This window comes from Oncorhynchus masou, chromosome 32 (assembly GCF_036934945.1).
Source record: "Oncorhynchus masou masou isolate Uvic2021 chromosome 32, UVic_Omas_1.1, whole genome shotgun sequence".
NCBI classification, from domain to species: domain Eukaryota; kingdom Metazoa; phylum Chordata; class Actinopteri; order Salmoniformes; family Salmonidae; genus Oncorhynchus; species Oncorhynchus masou.
Genome location: NC_088243.1, coordinates 7,424,073 through 7,442,347, shown reverse-complemented (window position 1 = coordinate 7,442,347; position 18,275 = coordinate 7,424,073). Strand labels below are relative to the sequence as shown.

At 44.3% G+C, this 18,275-nt stretch overlaps 1 protein-coding gene across 1 annotated transcript in view; it reads left to right on the top strand.

The window, feature by feature from the left end:
- Positions 1-18,275, top strand: part of LOC135525517 (synaptosomal-associated protein 25-B-like) — a 71,980-nt gene that overhangs the window by 34,323 nt on the left and 19,382 nt on the right. Inside the window, exons 2-3 of the mRNA XM_064953187.1 lie at positions 6,234-6,370; positions 12,783-12,824. Coding sequence (XP_064809259.1) covers positions 6,299-6,370; positions 12,783-12,824 — 114 coding nt within the window. The 5' untranslated portion in view covers positions 6,234-6,298. The remainder of the gene's footprint in view (positions 1-6,233; positions 6,371-12,782; positions 12,825-18,275) is intronic.

Sequence of the window (18,275 nt, the reverse complement as noted above, 5' to 3'; positions counted from 1 at the left end):
GGGGGTGTCCTAATCAGGGTGCATATAAACTGTAAGGGGGAGGGTGTCCTAATCAGGGTGCATATAAACTGTAAGGGGGGTGTCCTAATCAGGGTGCATATAAACTGTAAGGGGGAGGGTGTCCTAATCAGGGTGCATATAAACTGTAAGGGGGTGCATATAAACTGTAAGGGGGGGGGGTGCATCCTAATCAGGGTGCATATAAACTGTAAGGGGGAGGGGTGTCCTAATCAGGGTGCATATAAACTGTAAGGGGGAGGGGTGTCCTAATCAGGGTGCATATAAACTGTAAGGGGAGGGGTGTCCTAATCAGGGTGCATATAAACTGTAAGGGGGAGGGGTGTCCTAATCAGGGTGCATATAAACTGTAAGGGGGAGGGGTGTCCTAATCAGGGTGCATATAAACTGTAAGGGGAGGGTGTCCTAATCAGGGTGCATATAAACTGTAAGGGGGAGGGTGTCCTAATCAGGGTGCATATAAACTGTAAGGGGAGGGGTGTCCTAATCAGGGTGCATATAAACTGTAAGGGGGAGGGGTGTCCTAATCAGGGTGCATATAAACTGTAAGGGGGAGGGGTGTCCTAATCAGGGTGCATATAAACTGTAAGGGGGAGGGGTGTCCTAATCAGGGTGCATATAAACTGTAAGGGGGAGGGGTGTCCTAATCAGGGTGCATATAAACTGTAAGGGGGAGGGGTGTCCTAATCAGGGTGCATATAAACTGTAAGGGGGGGTGTCCTAATCAGGGTGCATATAAACTAAACTGTAAGGGGGGGGGGTGTCCTAATCAGGGTGCATATAAACTGTAAGGGGGGGGGGGTGTCCTAATCAGGGTGCATATAAACTGTAAGGGGGAGGGGTGTCCTAATCAGGGTGCATATAAACTGTAAGGGGGAGGGGTGTCCTAATCAGGGTGCATAAAAACTGTATGGGGGGGGGTGTCCTAATCAGGGTGCATATAAACTGTAAGGGGGGGGTGTCCTAATCAGGGTGCATATAAACTGTAAGGGGGGTGTCCTAATCAGGGTGCATATAAACTGTAAGGGGGAGGGGTGTCCTAATCAGGGTGCATATAAACTGTAAAGGGGAGGGGTGTCCTAATCAGGGTGCATATAAACTGTAAGGGGGAGGAGTGTCCTAATCAGGGTGCATATAAACTGTAAGGGGGGTGTCCTAATCAGGGTGCATATAAACTGTAAGGGGGGGGTGTCCTAATCAGGGTGCATATAAACTGTAAGGGGGAGGGGTGTCCTAATCAGGGTGCATATAAACTGTAAGGGGGAGGAGTGTCCTAATCAGGGTGCATATAAACTGTAAGGGGGGGTGTCCTAATCAGGGTGCATATAAACTGTAAGGGGGAGGAGTGTCCTAATCAGGGTGCATATAAACTGTAAGGGGGGGGGGTGTCCTAATCAGGGTGCATATAAACTGTAAGGGGGAGGAGTGTCCTAATCAGGGTGCATATAAACTGTAAGGGGGAGGAGTGTCCTAATCAGGGTGCATATAAACTGTAAGGGGGAGGAGTGTCCTAATCAGGGTGCATATAAACTGTAAGGGGGTGTCCTAATCAGGGTGCATATAAACTGTAAGGGGGAGGAGTGTCCTAATCATGGTGTATATAAACTGTAAGGGGGGTGTCCAAATCAGGGTGCATATAAACTGTAAGGGGGAGGGGTGTCCTAATCAGGGTGCATATAAACTGTAAGGGGGAGGGTGTCCTAATCAGGGTGCATATAAACTGTAAGGGGGAGGAGTGTCCTAATCAGGGTGCATATAAACTGTAAGGGGGAGGGGTGTCCTAATCAGGGTGCATATAAACTGTAAGGGGGAGGAGTGTCCTAATCAGGGTGCATATAAACTGTAAGGGGGAGGGTGTCCTAATCAGGGTGCATATAAACTGTAAGGGGGAGGGGTGTCCTAATCAGGGTGCATGTAAACTGTAATGTCTGATTAGAGTTGTGCAGAACCTTGGGGAATAATTCAACTTGGTTAAACCTTCTCTAGTGTCCGTGACTTATTTACTCTGAAAAATAAGAACCTAACACCTAGATGTTATTTAAAGTAAAGATGTATAGGCCTAGATGTTTTAATTTTACATTTTTATTTAAACTTGGTTTATACAGGTTTTTGTCGTAGAGATGAAGTCTATTTCTCAAGACAGACCTGGTCCAACAGCCACAGGGGGAAGAAAGTTTCAGCCAAAACAACTTACATATACTAACACAACATTGAACAAAACTAGACACTTATAGTACAACAATTACATACTATGTAAAGAAACACAAATGTCAGAACTTAAAACCAGCTGTCCCAAAGACAATTACACTATTCTATGATACTTACATCAACCAAGTGTTTAAACACCACCAACATAACTAAATCATCAAAGTTTAAAATGTTCAGGATAGAATTCCAGGACCACAGAGCTGAGAAACTGAAACGTTTTCTTCCATGACCTGTTCTATTTCTTGATATTGTTAAAAGCAAATGAAAATGGGACCGTAAATCATATTTATTTTTCTAACCTGATTAAAAAATAACAGTGATAAAGTGGCATTTTACTCAATATGGCCTTATAAATCAGTGTATACCGGTGTTTAAGCCTCCGCAAGGTCAATAATGACCAGCCAACGGTGCTCTAGAGATCACAATGATGTGTTAGATGTGTTTGATTGGTAATGAACTTGAAGGAAGCATGATACACTGAAGCAAGTGCTCTCTGGGTAGTGGTTGAGGCCTCCATATATAAACTCAGCAAAAAAAGAAACGTCCTCTCACTGTCAACTGCGTTTATTTTCAGAAAACTTAACGTGTAAATATTTGTAACAAGATATAACATAACAAGATTCAACAACTGAGACAAAAACTGAACAAGTTCCACAGACATGTGACAAACAGAAATTGAATAATGTGTCCCTGAACAAAGGGGGGTCCAAATCAAAAGTAACAGTCAGTATCTGGTGTGGCCACCAGCTGCATTAAGTACTGCAGTGCATCTCCTCCTCGTGGACGGCATCAGATTTGCCAGTTCTTGCTGTGAGATGTTTCGCCACTTTTCTACCAAGGCACCTGCAAATTCCAGGACATTTCTGGGGGGAATGGCCCTAGCCCTCATCCTCCGATCCAACAGGTTCCAGATGTGCTCAATGGGATTGAGATTCGGGCTCTTCGCTGGCCATGGCAGAACACTGACATTCCTGTCTTGCAGGAAATCAAGCACATAACGAGCAGTATGGCTGGTGGCATTGTCATGCTGGAGGGTCATGTCAGGAAGAGTCTGCAGGAAGGGTACCAGATGAGGGAGGAGGATGCCTTCCCTGTAACGCACAGCATTGAGATTGCCTGCAATGGCATCAAGCTCAGTCCTATGATGCTGTGACACACCGCCCCAGACCATGACGGACCCTCCACCTCCAAATAGATCCCGCTCCTGAGTACAGGCCTCAGTGTAACGCTCATTCCTCTGACGATAAACACGGATCTGACCATCACCCCTGGTGAGACAAAACCGCGACTCGTCAGTGAAGAGCACTTTTTGCCTGTCCAGCGACAGTGGGTTTGCGACGTTTGTGCCAGTGATGTCTGGTGAGGACCTGCCTCACAACAGGCCTACAAGCCCTCAGTGTTTAAACAGTGTTTTAACCCTTTACAATGAAGATCTGTGGATTTTTACGAATTATCTTTGAAAGACAGGGTCCTGAAAAAGGGACATTTCTTTTTTTGCTGAGTTTATAACATCACTCAAATCTAAAGCTGCCAGTAATATACATTGTACCTGCTCCTTTCTGGCCTCCAGAGACAAACAAGCCTTATGCTGGTAATAAAAACCTATTCTCAGCTTGAGCTTCCTTATCAAGTTTTCCACATGAACAGCTCAACTCAGCTTGTCATCAACCCACACTCCCAAATATTTGTACACTTTGACTTGCTCTATAGTATGTACATCCATTGTAGCAATGACATGATTCATAACATGCCTGGCATTTGAAAATACCATGCATTTTGTTTAACCCAAATCCAGCTTCAAATCATACAGATTCTGTTGTATGGTAACTGCTACCACTTCAATGAAAAACAGGATCATCGGCATAAAAATGAACATCTGCTGTTTCAATATGATCCCCAATGTTGTTGATGAACAACAGTGGACCCAAAATAGCACCTTGCGGAACACCTAGGCATAACTCTAGGGACTCTATGGATTTAGAACCATCCGCCTTTACACATGGTGTACGATTTGATAGGCAATTTATAAACCAATCTAGAGCATGACTAGTAATTCCACAGCATTTTAACCTTTGCACCAACACCCTGTCGTCCAGGTTAGGGGAGGGTTTGGCTGTTGAGCAGTTGCAACGATGAGACAAGATCTTAATCACGAAATTGGGGGGAAAAATGGAGTAAAAATTACCAAGAATATATATATATATGCTTTTTGGATAAGGAGTTATTAAGAGCTCCGGAAAACCAGGAAATCAGGCTCCGCTTACGTAAATAATAATACATCAATTACAGATTGAAGTGAACTGAAATAAAACCTGTATTACAAATAGAAATCTGCCAACTCCTCTACCTCCCCCTCTCCCGCTCTCCTATGGAAACACTTGAGATAAGTTTCTAATTTCCCTGGAGAAAGGTAGACAGGGATGGATATGGATTTCAGATGCTCTCATAGAGAAGTGGGAGCTAAAGCCATCTGTCTGGGAGGCAGAGAGGAGACCCTTGACAGGAGCATTACCATTACACAGTGACAATAACACTTCATCCTACCAGGGGTGCTGGTCTTAGTGTAAAGGCCTGACTGAACCCATCTCAACTGTTATATGCATCTCTCCGAGCTGTGAGGGAGACCAGACAGGGATACCACAGGAAGGATAAGAGAGAGAGGGAAGGACTCTTCTTTGGGGACTTTGGCTGCTGTGTCTGTCTGATCTTAATCTCAGGTTAACCCATAACTGAAATCTTACGTAATTTGGTCAGCCGTGTGATTAAATTCTAGCTCTATACATGTTTGTATTTTAAATTTGAGAATTCCAGTATGCAAAGTCTCCACCCTCACGAAAGGAAACTCTCAGCCAAAACCCCATCCTGTTAAGTCCAAATAACCAGTGACAAAACCCAAACACTGGAATTACGGTTATTATCCCATTCATTCCCAACAGATCTTACATTTTACATACATACATACATCTGTGCATGAGAGATTAGACTAGACCAGGGAGGGGCAACTCCAGTCCTTGGGGGCCGGAGCATTGTCACACTTTCCACCACCCCTAGCAAACACAGCTAATTATACAAATTGTATTCTAAACTGAAGATCATGATTAGTTAAGTATTGGATTCAGTGTTCGCTGGGGCAACAGTGTGACATCAATCAGGCTGCCCATCCCCAGTCTAGATGATGCTTCAGTTAAGGTGGTTGCAAATGTTTTACTTGTTTGACTCAAAACTTTGAGAACTGGGATAACTCTGAGCCATCCACAATGATTAATGGTTGACTAGATTCATTATCAAAGAAACGTCCTATCCTACAGTATCTGAAATGCGGCTTGACGTGTGTGATGTCCACCTGGCCGTGCTGCTGCTCCAGTTTCAACTGTTCTGCCTGCGGCTATGGAAACTTGACCTGTTCACCGGACGGGCTACCTGTCCCAGACCTGCTGTTTTCAACTCTCTAGAGACAGTAGGAGCGGTAGAGATACTCTGAATGATCGGCTATGAAAAGCCAACTGACATTTACTCCTGAGGTGCTGACTTGCTGCACCCTCGACAACTACTGTGATTATTATTATTTGACCATGCTGGTCATTTATGAACATTTGAACATCTTGGCCATGTTCTGTTATAAAGTTTCTGTACAGCACTTTGTGGCATCAGCTGATGTAAGAAGGGCTATATAAATACATATGATTTGATTTGATTTGTGATCTCTGCATATATATTATCTCTAAGCAAATCTAAGTGAACATTTTTTTCTGTTAATCGCCATCAAACACTAATGTGATGATACTTACCATGGTTGTTATTTTCTCTCTCTCTCTCTCTCTCTCTCTCTCTCTCTCTCTCTCTCTCTCTCTCTCTGTGTCTCTCTCTCTCTCTCTCTCTCTCTCTGTCTCTCTCTCTCTCTCTCTCTCTCTCTCTCTCTCTGTCTCTCTCTCTCTCTCTCTCTCTCTCTCTGTCTCTGTCTCTCTCTCTCTCTCTCTCTCTCTTTCTCCTTCTCCCTCTCTTCTCAGTTTTAAAATAGCAGCCACTTTTCTCATTGTTTGGAGGCCAACGCCCATCTCACAACCCAAAAGCCATGGCAGATGAAGCGGACATGCGCAATGAGCTGGAAAACCTGCAGACAAAGGCGGACCAGATAGCTGATGAGGTAAAAACACACACAAAGACACCTACCACACACACCTCACACACACCTCCAACCTGAGTGACGGCTCACAGTAGATCTTCATTGTTTCATGAACACAAATGAGATCCACATCAGGGTGTGTGTTTGAAAAGCGTCTCAGAGTGCGAGTGCTGATTTTAGGATTCATTTAGCCTTTTAGATCATAATGAATATGGTTATATACAGACAGGAGGATCAGCACTTGTACTCTGAGATGTTTTTCTGAACATGGGCCTTGAGCTCCACACCTGAGACAGAAGCAAACAATTAAGCATCTTTATTACATATCAGAGCTCTGTCAACTTTTTTTGTTCCACTTTTGCAACACTGTAAAACAATCTGTACTTGAGGGGAAAGAGACTATGTGGGGCTATGCAAGTCATGAATTAGAAAGATGTGTGCGTGCTGTTTGACTATAAATAGACTGTATTGCTCTAAGCTGAGTCAAGCAGACACTGCCTGAAACACACCATTTTGTTTTTGGTCTGATACATTGTGTGTGTGTGTGTGTACATTTGTGCGTGTGTGTTTATTTTATGAAGAATGTACAGCACATTGCTATCTGTAGCCTACTACTTACCTTGTATTTTACAATCTGTGTAAGTTAACAGATTGTGTTTTAATTTGACAATGAGCTTTGTTTATATTTAACTAGCTACACTTACCCTTTTATTCTGGTTTACATGGATAGAAAGAGATCAAATCTGTGTATGCAAATCATGATATAACCTGTATTTATGCTTTGAGGCAGCCATATTGGGATGACTCCTGTAGCCTACGAGAGACAGCTTTTCAGAGTGGTCACTAGCTGGCACAGCCACAAAGTTATACAATCTGATTTTAAACATAACCCTAACCTTAAACCTAACCCTAATGCCTTATCCTAACTCTAAATTAAGACCAAAGAGCTAATATTTGTTTTAATCAATTTTTACAATATACAGTGCCTTGCAAAAGTATTCATCCCCTTGGTGTTTTTCCTATTTTGTTGCATTACAACCTGTAATTTAAATTGATTTTAATTTGGATTTCATATAATGGACATACACAAAATAGTCCAAATTGGTGAAGTGAAATGAAAAAAAAATACTAAAAAATTCTATAAAATAAAAAACACAACAGTGGTGCGTGCATATGTTTTCACCGCCTTTGCTATGAAGCCCCTAAATAAGATCTGGTGCAACCAATTACCTTCAGAAGTCACATAATTAGTTAGATAAAGTCCACCTGCACACAGGTGGACTTTATTTAAGTGTCACATGATCTGTCATATGATCTCAGTATATATACATCTGTTCTGAAAGGCCCCAGAGTCTGCAACACCACTAAGCAAGGGGCACCACCAAGCAAGCGGCATCATGAAGACCAAGGAGTTCTCCAAACAGGTCAGGTTGCGGAGAAGTAAAGATCAGGGTTGGGTTATAAAAAAATATCTGAAACTTTAAACATCCCACGGAGCTCCATTAAATCCATTTTTTTTAAATGGAAAGAATATGGCACCACAACAAACCTGCGAAGAGAGGGCCGCCCACCAAAACTCACGGACCAGTCAAGAAGGGCATTAATCAGAGTGGCAACAAGAAGACCAAAGATAACCCTGAAGGAGCTGCAAAGCTCTACAGCGGAGATTGGAGTATCTGTCCATAGGACCAGTTTAAGCCATACAATCCACAGAGTTGGGCTTTATGGAAGAGTGGCCAGAAAAATGCCATTGCTTAAAGAATAAAGAAAAAAATAAGCAAACACATTTAGTGTTCGCCAAAAGTCATGTGGGAGACTCCCTAAACATATGGAGGAAGGTACTCTGGTCAGATGAGACTAAAATGTAGCTTTTTGGCCGTCAAGGAAAACGCTATGTCTGGTGCAAACCCAACACCTCTCATCACACAGAGAACACCATCCCTACAGTGAAGCATGGTGGTGGCAGCATGCTGTGGGGATGTTTTCATCGGCAGGGACAAGGAAACTGGTCAGAATTAAATACAGGGAAATTCTTGAGGGAAACCAGAAACCAACCTTTTCAGTCTTCCAGAGATTGAAACTGGGATGGAGGTTCACCTTCCAGCAGGACAACGACCCTAAGCATACTGCTAAAGCAGCACTCGAGTAAATTTAGGAGAAACATCTTGGAATGGGCTAGTCAAAGCACAAACCTCAATCCAATTGAGAATCTGTGGTATGACTTAAAGATTGCTGTACACCAGCGTAACCTTTCAACTTGAAGGAGATGGAGCAGTTTTGCCTTGAAGTTTGGGCAGAAATACCAGTGGCTAGATGTGCCAAGCTTATAGAGACATATCCCAAGATATTTGCAGCTGTAATTGCTACAAATGATGGCTCTACAAAGTATTGACTTTGGGAGGGTTGAATAGTTATGCACGCTCAAGTTTTCATTTTTTTTCATTTTTTTCTTGTTTGTTTCACAATAAAAAATAGTTAGCATCTTCAAAGTGGTAGGCATGTTGTGTAAATCAAATGATACAAACTCACCAAAAAAATCAATTTTAATTCCAGTTTATCAGGCAACAAAATAGGAAAAATGCGAAGGGGGGTGAATACTTTCGCAAGCCACTGTAGCCTATTTAGCAGAAACCATTCCGTTCTACCTCCAGGACAAGACTCGTGACAATAAACGTTCATCTGTTACATGAAAGACTACTCTTTGAGGTAGTGCCAGCCCTGCTTGGTGTCAATGATAACAGACATCCAGATATTGGCCCATTATCAGCCAAATCCCACTTTGTGTCAAGATCACTTGAGTATTTGACTCGGTTAGTGGACAAAAACCTTGCTTGGCACAGGAAGTATTTTTTTTCTAAAATGGCCGTCAGTCTGGTCTTGGTTGATAATCAAAGGGATGACAACATTTGATATAATAATACATAGACACAGATACATCTCTTGTTTTGGGAACTTTCCTGCATCTTTGGGAAAAGTGGAGTATGATGCATTGTTATGATCCCCTCCGTCTGTCGCCCCGCAGGGTGAACGTGTGGCGTCTGAGGTCGGTAACAGAATGCATTGTCTAATATCTCACCCTAACATACTGTCGCATGTAGCCTACTGTCATTGGGTTCATTTGATCACAGATTGACAATGCGTTATAATCTCACGTTAATAATCCTTGGTTCAGTTGTCTTGTTATCCACATCACTGTTATTCTCTATTCTCCCTTCTCTGTTATCGAGCACTGCGTGTCAACTACCGTTAGTCAGACATAAACTCTATTTGTTATAAACTAGGTGTCATGGTTATGGGTTATTTGTCCAACTGTTTCCATGTTCCCATGGTTTTGCTGCGGGTGTTTTCGACAGTGTTAACTGTACATCTCTCTAGCCTGTCCTTTCTGAGTGGGGCACAGCCTTAATTCAGATGGCCAGAATAACACACTAGCCCAAATGGACCTATTAAACATTCAGGAAGGGATAATGTAATCCAGCCAGGCTCTGGAGGGAGAGGGAGACGAGAGGGAGGGAGACGAGAGGGAGGGAGACGAGAGGGAGGGAGATGAGAGGGAGGGAGACGAGAGGGGGAGACGAGAGGGAGGGAGACGAGAGGGAGGGAGACGAGAGGGAGGGAGACGAGAGGGAGGGAGACGAGAAGGAGGGAGACGAGAGGGAGGGAGACGACGAGAGGGAGGGAGACGAGAGGGAGGGAGACGAGAGGGAGGGAGACGAGAGGGAGGGAGACGAGAGGGGGGAGACGAGAGGGAGGGAGACGAGAGGGAGGGAGACGAGAGGGAGGGAGACGAGAGGGAGGGAGACGAGAGGGAGGGAGACGAGAGGGAGGGAGACGAGAGGGAGGGAGACGAGAGGGGGGAGACGAGAGGGGGAGACGAGAGGGGGAGACGAGAGGGAGGGAGACGAGAGGGAGGGAGACGAGAGGGGGGAGAGAGAGAGGGAGGGAGACGAGAGGGAGGGAGACGAGAGGGAGGGAGACGAGAGGGAGGGAGACGAGAGGGAGGGAGATGAGAGGGAGGGAGAGAGAGCCGAGAGAGACGAGAGAGAGAGAGAGAGAGAGAGAGAGAGAGAGAGAGAGAGAGAGATGAGAGGGAGGGAGACGAGAGGGAGGGAGATGAGAGGGAGGGAGACGAGAGGGAGGGAGACGAGAGGGAGGGAGACGAGAAGGAGGGAGACGAGAGGGAGGGAGATGAGAGGGAGGGAGAGAGAACCGAGAGACGAGAGAGAGAGAGAGTGAGATTGGATAAGTAAAGGAATGGGACGGAGGCAGGGAGGAAGGGAAGGAGGTAGGGAGGAAAGGGAGGAGGGAGAGGGGGAGATTGAGGAGGGGAAGGGAGAAGCAGAGCAGAGGAGAGGAGAGGAGAGGAAAAGGGAGATAACAGTGAGATAAACACATTTTGAGGGAAATATATGTATGGAAAGGGGGGTAGATGGAAAAAGTGGGAAAGAGTGAGGAGAACTGGTCAACAATCCAGTGGGAATGTGAAGAATTGGTAGCTCACTGTGGGTCAATGTTAATTATATGTCAATGATATAGCTCACTGTATGTTAATGTTAATGATATGTCAATGATATAGCTCACTGTGTGTCAATGTTAATATGTTAATGACATGTTAATGATATAGCTGACTGTTTGTCAATATTAATCATATGGTATACCAGGTGTATACCCCACCAGGTGTATTCATCACCAGGTGTATTCATCACCAGGTGTATTCATCACCAGGTGTATCCATCACCAAGTGTATACCCCACCAGGTGTATTCATCACCAGGTGTATTCATCACCAGGTGTATACCCCACCAGGTGTATTCCCCACCAGGTGTATTCATCACCAGGTGTATTCCCCACCAGGTGTATGGTACAATTCAGTAGTAGAGAAGAGATTCACCACCAAGTGTATACCCCACCAGGTGTATTCCCCACCAGGTGTATTCATCACCAGGTGTGTGGTACAATTCAGTAGTAGAGAAGAGATTCACCACCAGGTGTATTCATCACCAGGTGTTTTTCCCACCAGGTGTATTCAGCACCAGGTGTGTGGTACAGTACAGTAGTAGAGAAGAGATTCATCACCTGGTTTATTCCCCACAAGGTCTGTGCTACAGTTCAGTGGTAGAGAAGAGATTCATCACCAGGTGTATTCATCACCAGGTGTATTCCCCAACAGGTGTATTCATCACCAGGTGTATTCCCCACCAGGTGTATTCATCACCAGGTGTATTCCCCAACAGGTGTATTCATCACCAGGTGTATTCCCCAACAGGTGTATTCATCACCAGGTGTATTCATCACCAGGTGTATAAATCACCAGGTGTATTCCCCACCAGGTGTATTCATCACCAGGTGTATTCCCCAACAGGTGTATTCATCACCAGGTGTATTCCCCAACAGGTGTATTCATCACCAGGTGTATTCCCCAACAGGTGTATTCATCACCAGGTGTATTCCCCAACAGGTGTATTCCCAACCAGGTGTATTCCCCAACAGGTGTATTCCCAACCAGGTGTATTCCCCACCAGGTGTGTGGCACAGTTCAGTGGTAGAGAAGAGATTCTCCACCAGGTGTATTCATCACCAGGTGTTTTTCCCAACAGGTGTATTCAGCACCAGGTGTGTGGTACAGTACAGTAGTAGAGAAGAGATTCAATTTCTGGTGTATCCCCACAAGGTCTGTGCTACAGTTCAGTGGTAGAGAAGACATTCATCACCAGGTGTATTCATCACCAGGTGTATTCCCCAACAGGTGTATCCATCACCAGGTGTATTCCCCAACAGGTGTATTCCCCAACAGGTGTATTCATCACCAGGTGTATTCCCCAACAGGTGTATTCCCCACCAGGTGTATTCATCACCAGGTGTATTCCCCAACAGGTGTATTCCCCAACCGGTGTATTCATCACCGGGTGTATTCATCACCAGGTGTATTCCCTACCAGGTGTATTCATCACCAGGTGTATTCATCACCAGGTGTATTCCCCACCAGGTGTATTCATCACCAGGTGTATTCCCCAACAGGTGTATTCATCACCAGGTGTATTCCCCAACAGGTGTATTCATCACCAGGTGTATTCCCTACCAGGTGTATTCATCACCAGGTGTATTCATCACCAGGTGTATTCCCCAACAGGTGTATTCTCAACCAGGTGTATTCCCCACCAGGTGTGTGGTACAGTTCAGTGGTAGAGAAGAGATTCATCACCAGGTGTATTCATCACCAGGTGTATTCCGCACCAGGTGTGTGGTACAGTTCAGTGGTAGAGAAGAGATTCATCACCAGGTGTATTCATCACCAGGTGTATTCCCCACCAGGTGTATTCATCCCCAGGTGTATTCCCCACCAGGTGTATTCCCCACCAGGTGTGTGGTACAGTTCAGTAGTAGAGAAGAGATTCATCTGACAACTCTCTAATATGGGTGTTTTCTCTCCACAGTCGCTGGAGAGCACTCGGCGTATGCTGGCCATGGTTGAGGAGGTAAGGTCATGTCAACATTACACACACACACACACACAATTCTCTTATTCTAATTTAGAGACAAATTAAACTTCCTAATTTCCGCGTGAAATATAAGCACTTGTACTTCCTTTGTAGTGAAGTTTAATTTTTGGTTTAGTTTTACATAATTTGTTTTAGAAAAAAGCACATCTCCTTACGTTTTAGAGTTTGACTCCTCCCAGTCGAGGGATGAGCCTTAGTTCAACAACAATCCTACTTCCTGGAAGACAATGGCTGAATAGTGCTTTAAGTGTACTGTCAATCTGTGACTGTGTCTGTTTCCAGAGTGCTTTAAAATTGTAGAGGATGAAGGGCCAATATCCCAGCATGTATTATGCATGAGTAGGTCCACAGGAGGTTGGTGGCACCTTAATTGGGGAGAAGTAGGTTCACGGTAATGGCTGGAGAGGAATAGGTTCACGGTAATGGCTGGAGAGGAATAGGTTCACGGTAATGGCTGGAGAGGAATATGTTCACGGTAATGGCTGGAGAGGAATAGGTTCACGGTAATGGCTGGAGAGGATTCGGTTCACGGTAATGGCTGGAGAGGAATAGGTTCACGGTAATGGCTGGAGAGGAATAGGTTCACGGTAATGGCTGGAGAGGAATATGTTCACGGTAATGGCTGGAGAGGAATAGGTTCACGGTAATGGCTGGAGAGGAATAGGTTCACGGTAATGGCTGGAGAGGAATAGGTTCACGGTAATGGCTGGAGAGGAATAGGTTCACGGTAATGGCTGGAGAGGAATAGGTTCACGGTAATGGCTGGAGAGGAATATGTTCATGGTAATGGCTGGAGAGGAATAGGTTCACGGTAATGGCTGGAGAGGAATCACGGTAATGGCTGGAGAGGAATAGGTTCACGGTAATGGCTGGAGAGGAATAGGTTCACGGTAATGGCTGGAGAGGAATAGGTTCACGGTAATGGCTGGAGAGGAATAGGTTCACGGTAATGGATGGAGAGGAATAGGTTCACGGTAATGGCTGGAGAGGAATAGGTTCACGGTAATGGCTGGAGAGGAATAGGTTCACGGTAATGGCTGGAGAGGAATAGGTTCACGGTAATGGCTGGAGAGGAATAGGTTCACGGTAATGGCTGGAGAGGAATAGGTTCACGGTAATGGCTGGAGAGGAATAGGTTCACGGTAATGGCTGGAGAGGAATAGGTTCACGGTAATGGCTGGAGAGGAATCACGGTAATGGCTGGAGAGGAATAGGTTCACGGTAATGGCTGGTTTCCATGTGTTTGATGCCATTCCATTTGGCTCCGTTCCAGACATTATTATGAGCCGTCCTCCCCTCTGCAGCCTCCTGAAAGTAGGTGGCTCCACATATACAGCGTTGGCTGTGTGTATAACCCTAGGCCACAACATGGATTTAATGTGTATGGCTGTTACACACATACCTTCTAGGTTATAGCATGTTCCTGAGTGGCGCAGTGGTCTAAGACACTTCATCTCAGTAAAAGAGGTGTCACTGCATTACCTGGTTCGAATCCAGGTTGCATCACATCCGGCCGTGATTGGGAGTCCCATAGGGTGGTGCACAATTGGCCCAGTGCCGTCTGGGTTTGGCCGGGGTAGGCTTTCATTGTAAAGAAGAATTTGTTCTTATTAACTGACCTGCCTCGTCAAAATAAAGGTTAGATAAACAACAACAAAAATAAACATTGAGCTTCAGCAATACAACGTGTGTCTGTAGGCTAGCACTCCCCCAGTTAATTAAAACACTGAAGAGAAAGGGGGTGAGGTTTCAGTGCTTGGTTGTAGTACAGTGCATTCAGAAAGTACTCCTTGACTTTGTCCACATTTTGTTACGTTACAGCCTTATTCTAAAATGGATGAAATAATCCCTCCCCCCCTCATCAATCTGGACACAACAACCCATAATAACAAAGCAAAAACAATGTTTTTAGACATTTTTGCAAATGTATTAAAAATGTAAAACTGAAATATTCCCATTTACATAAGTATTCAGACCCTTTCTCTAAGTACTATGTTATTGTTTACCTCGGCTCACACCACCTTCTTCATTTCACTGATGTTGTTCGTTCACACGTAGGACACTGACCTGTCAAACACCACGTTTATAGTTGGTAGCTCTTTCACGGCTATGAGGCTTGGTTGTTAAGAAAAATACCATAGCTCTTTAGCTACCAAGGCTTTGAGAAACCCACCCAGGTCAATACTTTTCCAAATATCCAATTACAGACTTCTTCTCTCAAGCACAGGGTGATAGCCGTTGAGTGGGCTTTGAACTAGGGACACTAGGCTAATAGAATCAGCTAAGAGTGCGTATTAGTGCATGGAGCGTATCTGTTCAGTGCAGTGGAAGCCCTCTCTTTGACTGAGTGGGGGTGTTACGTTTTATGGAGGTTGTGAATATGTTGACTGATGGTTTCCTGGGCTATCCATCTCCTTGATGTGATGTTGTTCGACTCTGCCTCTGTCCTCAATTCTGTCTTTAATCAGCCCCACGAACTGAGTTATCCGTTGAGCCGCCCTGTTATGAGGCGTTATAACACTACATAAGGATGTTATTGACTGAGATGTCATAGACTTGACTGGGGGTTTATGAGTTTAGCAATGAAGCATACAGTGGAACATCAGGCACATATTCCTGTTGACTATTTCAATGCAAAGATTTGAACCAACTAGTGACAGAGGGGTTAAATCTACCTGTCTGTCCCCCATGTACATGTTGAGCCGTTCAGGATGAGAAGAGAGAGAGAGAGACACTATTATAGTCTGTTATATCAGGGCTCTGTTGAAATGGTGGAGGGAGGGAGAGGAAAATAATCAATGCTGCTAGTCGGTGGAGAGACGGGATCTCCAGAGATACGGGATCTCCAGAGAGACGGGATCTGAAGACCATATGTGAATCCCTCATCTCAGACAGACAGACAGACAGACAGACAGACAGACAGACAGACAGACAGACAGACAGACAGACAGACAGACAGACAGACAGACAGACAGACAGATTCTAGAATGCAGGAAGAGATGGACAAGATGACACTGACAAAAGGTGAAAATCGTAGGTAATATATGTATGGAAACACTCGTGAAATCTGTCCTGCTCCTAGTGAATGTTTGGGGGAAAAGTGGCAGCTTCAAATACACAGTCATAGCAGTGTCATATGTCTCCATGTAATTGGGTCATTATGTGAAATTGAACCGTAAATAATACATGTTGAAGAGAAGCATCTGGTGCTATCAAGTCTATTTCCATGCCTCGTACTTTCTCTACATTTCTCAAATCTATATGTAGTTATGCTAGCTGTATTAAAATGACCTGCACTAAATCATTCATGGTCTGAACAGGGCCGGATAATGCAGGGGCTTACCGGGGTTGAAGCCCCTGGGCCCATTTTTTATTTTTTATTTTTGTCGCTGGTCTACACACGATATCCACTAAAGTCAAAGTGGAATTAAGGTTTTTTGAAATGTTTACAAATGAATAAAAAATGAAAAGCTGAAATGTCAATAAGTAGTCGACCCCTTTGTTATGGCAGGTCTAAATAAGCTCAAGAGTAAAAACGTGTTTAACAAAGTCATATAATAAGTTACATGGACTTCTGTCATATAGTAAGTTACTCAATGGACTCAATCTGTGTGCAGTAATACTGTTGAATGAGATTTTTGAATGACTACTTCATCTCTGTACCCCACACATAACGTTATCTGTAAGGTCCCCCAGTCGAGCAGTGAAATTCAAACACAGATTCATCAACAAAGACCAGGGAGGTTTTCCAATGCCTCGCAAAGAAGGGGACCTATTGGTAGACTGGTAGAAATAAACAGACATTGAATATCCCTTTGAGTATTTATTTTTTGTTAACCCCTTTTTTTCTCCCCAATTTCATGGTATCCAATTGGTAGTTACAGTCTTGTCTCTTCTCTGCAACTCGGGAGAGACGAAGGTCGAAAGACATGTGTCCTCCGAAACACAACCCAACGAAGCCACACGGCTTCTTGACACAATGCACACTTAACCTGGAAGCCAGCCGCACCAATGTGTCGGAGGAAACACTGTACACCTGGAAACCGTGTCAGAGTGCACAGAAATCTCTGATGCGCGATGGGACAAGGACATCCCTGCCGGCCAAGCCCTCCCCTTACCCCGGACAACACTGGGCCAATTGTGCACCACCCCACAGGTCTCCCGGTCACTGCCGGTTGCGACAGAGAATGGACTCGAACCCAGAATCCCTAGTGGCACAGCTAGCACTGCGATGTAGACCACTGCGCCACTCTGAAATTTGTTGGTATTAAATGTATTATATGAATCATGCATTGAACTGCATCCATCCACAGTATTCTGACAACAATGCCGTAGTGTTCATCACAGACCACTGAGTCAAATTAGAACCCATTTCTAAACCCTCTTATCAAGTTGGTTTAGTAGCTTAAACTGGGAATTTGATATGTTGGACTGATATTCTGATTGTCTGTTTGTTTTATACCTGCAGAGTAGTTATAAAGTTGTCAGTTCCACTTTGAGTTATTAACTTACACTTACACTGGTCGGTGTATCAATACATCCAGTCACTACAAAGATACAGGCGTCCTTCCTAACTCAGTTGCCGTAGAGGAAGGAAACTGCTCAGGGATTTCCAATGAGGCCAATGGTGACTTTAAAACAGTAACAGAGTTTAATGGCTGTGACAGGAGAAACCTGAGGATGGATCAACAACATTGTAGTTACTCCACATTACAAACCTGATTGACAGAGTGAAAAGAAGGAAGCCTGTACAGAATAAAAAATATTCCAAAACATGCGTCCTGTTTACAGCAACGTACTAAAGTAATACTGCAAAAGATGTGGCAAAGCAATAAACCTTTTGTCCTGAATACAAAATGTTTTGTTTGGGACAAATCCAATACAACACTACTGAGTATCACTCTCCATTTTTTAAGCATAGTGGTGGCTGCATCATGTTATAGGTATAAACTTGAGAATAAACTGGAGGATCTCCATTCGAGACTATCCTACCAACAGGATATTAAAAACTGTAATATCTTATGTTTCACCAAGTTGTGACTGAACGACGACACAGATAATACTGTATACAGTTGGCTGTGTTTTCAGTGAATCGACAGGACAGAACAGCTACTTCTGGTAAGAAGAGGGGTGGGGGTGTGTGTCTATTTGTCAATAACATGTGGTGCTCAAGGTGATAAGCTATAGACCACACTATCTACCAAGAGAGTTTTCATCTATATTTTCTGTAGCCGTCTAGTTACCACCACAAACCGATGCTGGCACTGAGACAGCACTCAACGAGCTGTATAAGTAAACAAGAAAATGCTCGTCCAGAGGTGGCACTCCTATTGGCCAGGAACATTAATGCAGGCAAACTTAAACGCATGTTAATCTAATTTCTACCAGCATGTCACATGTGCAACCAGAGGAAAAAACTCTAGACCA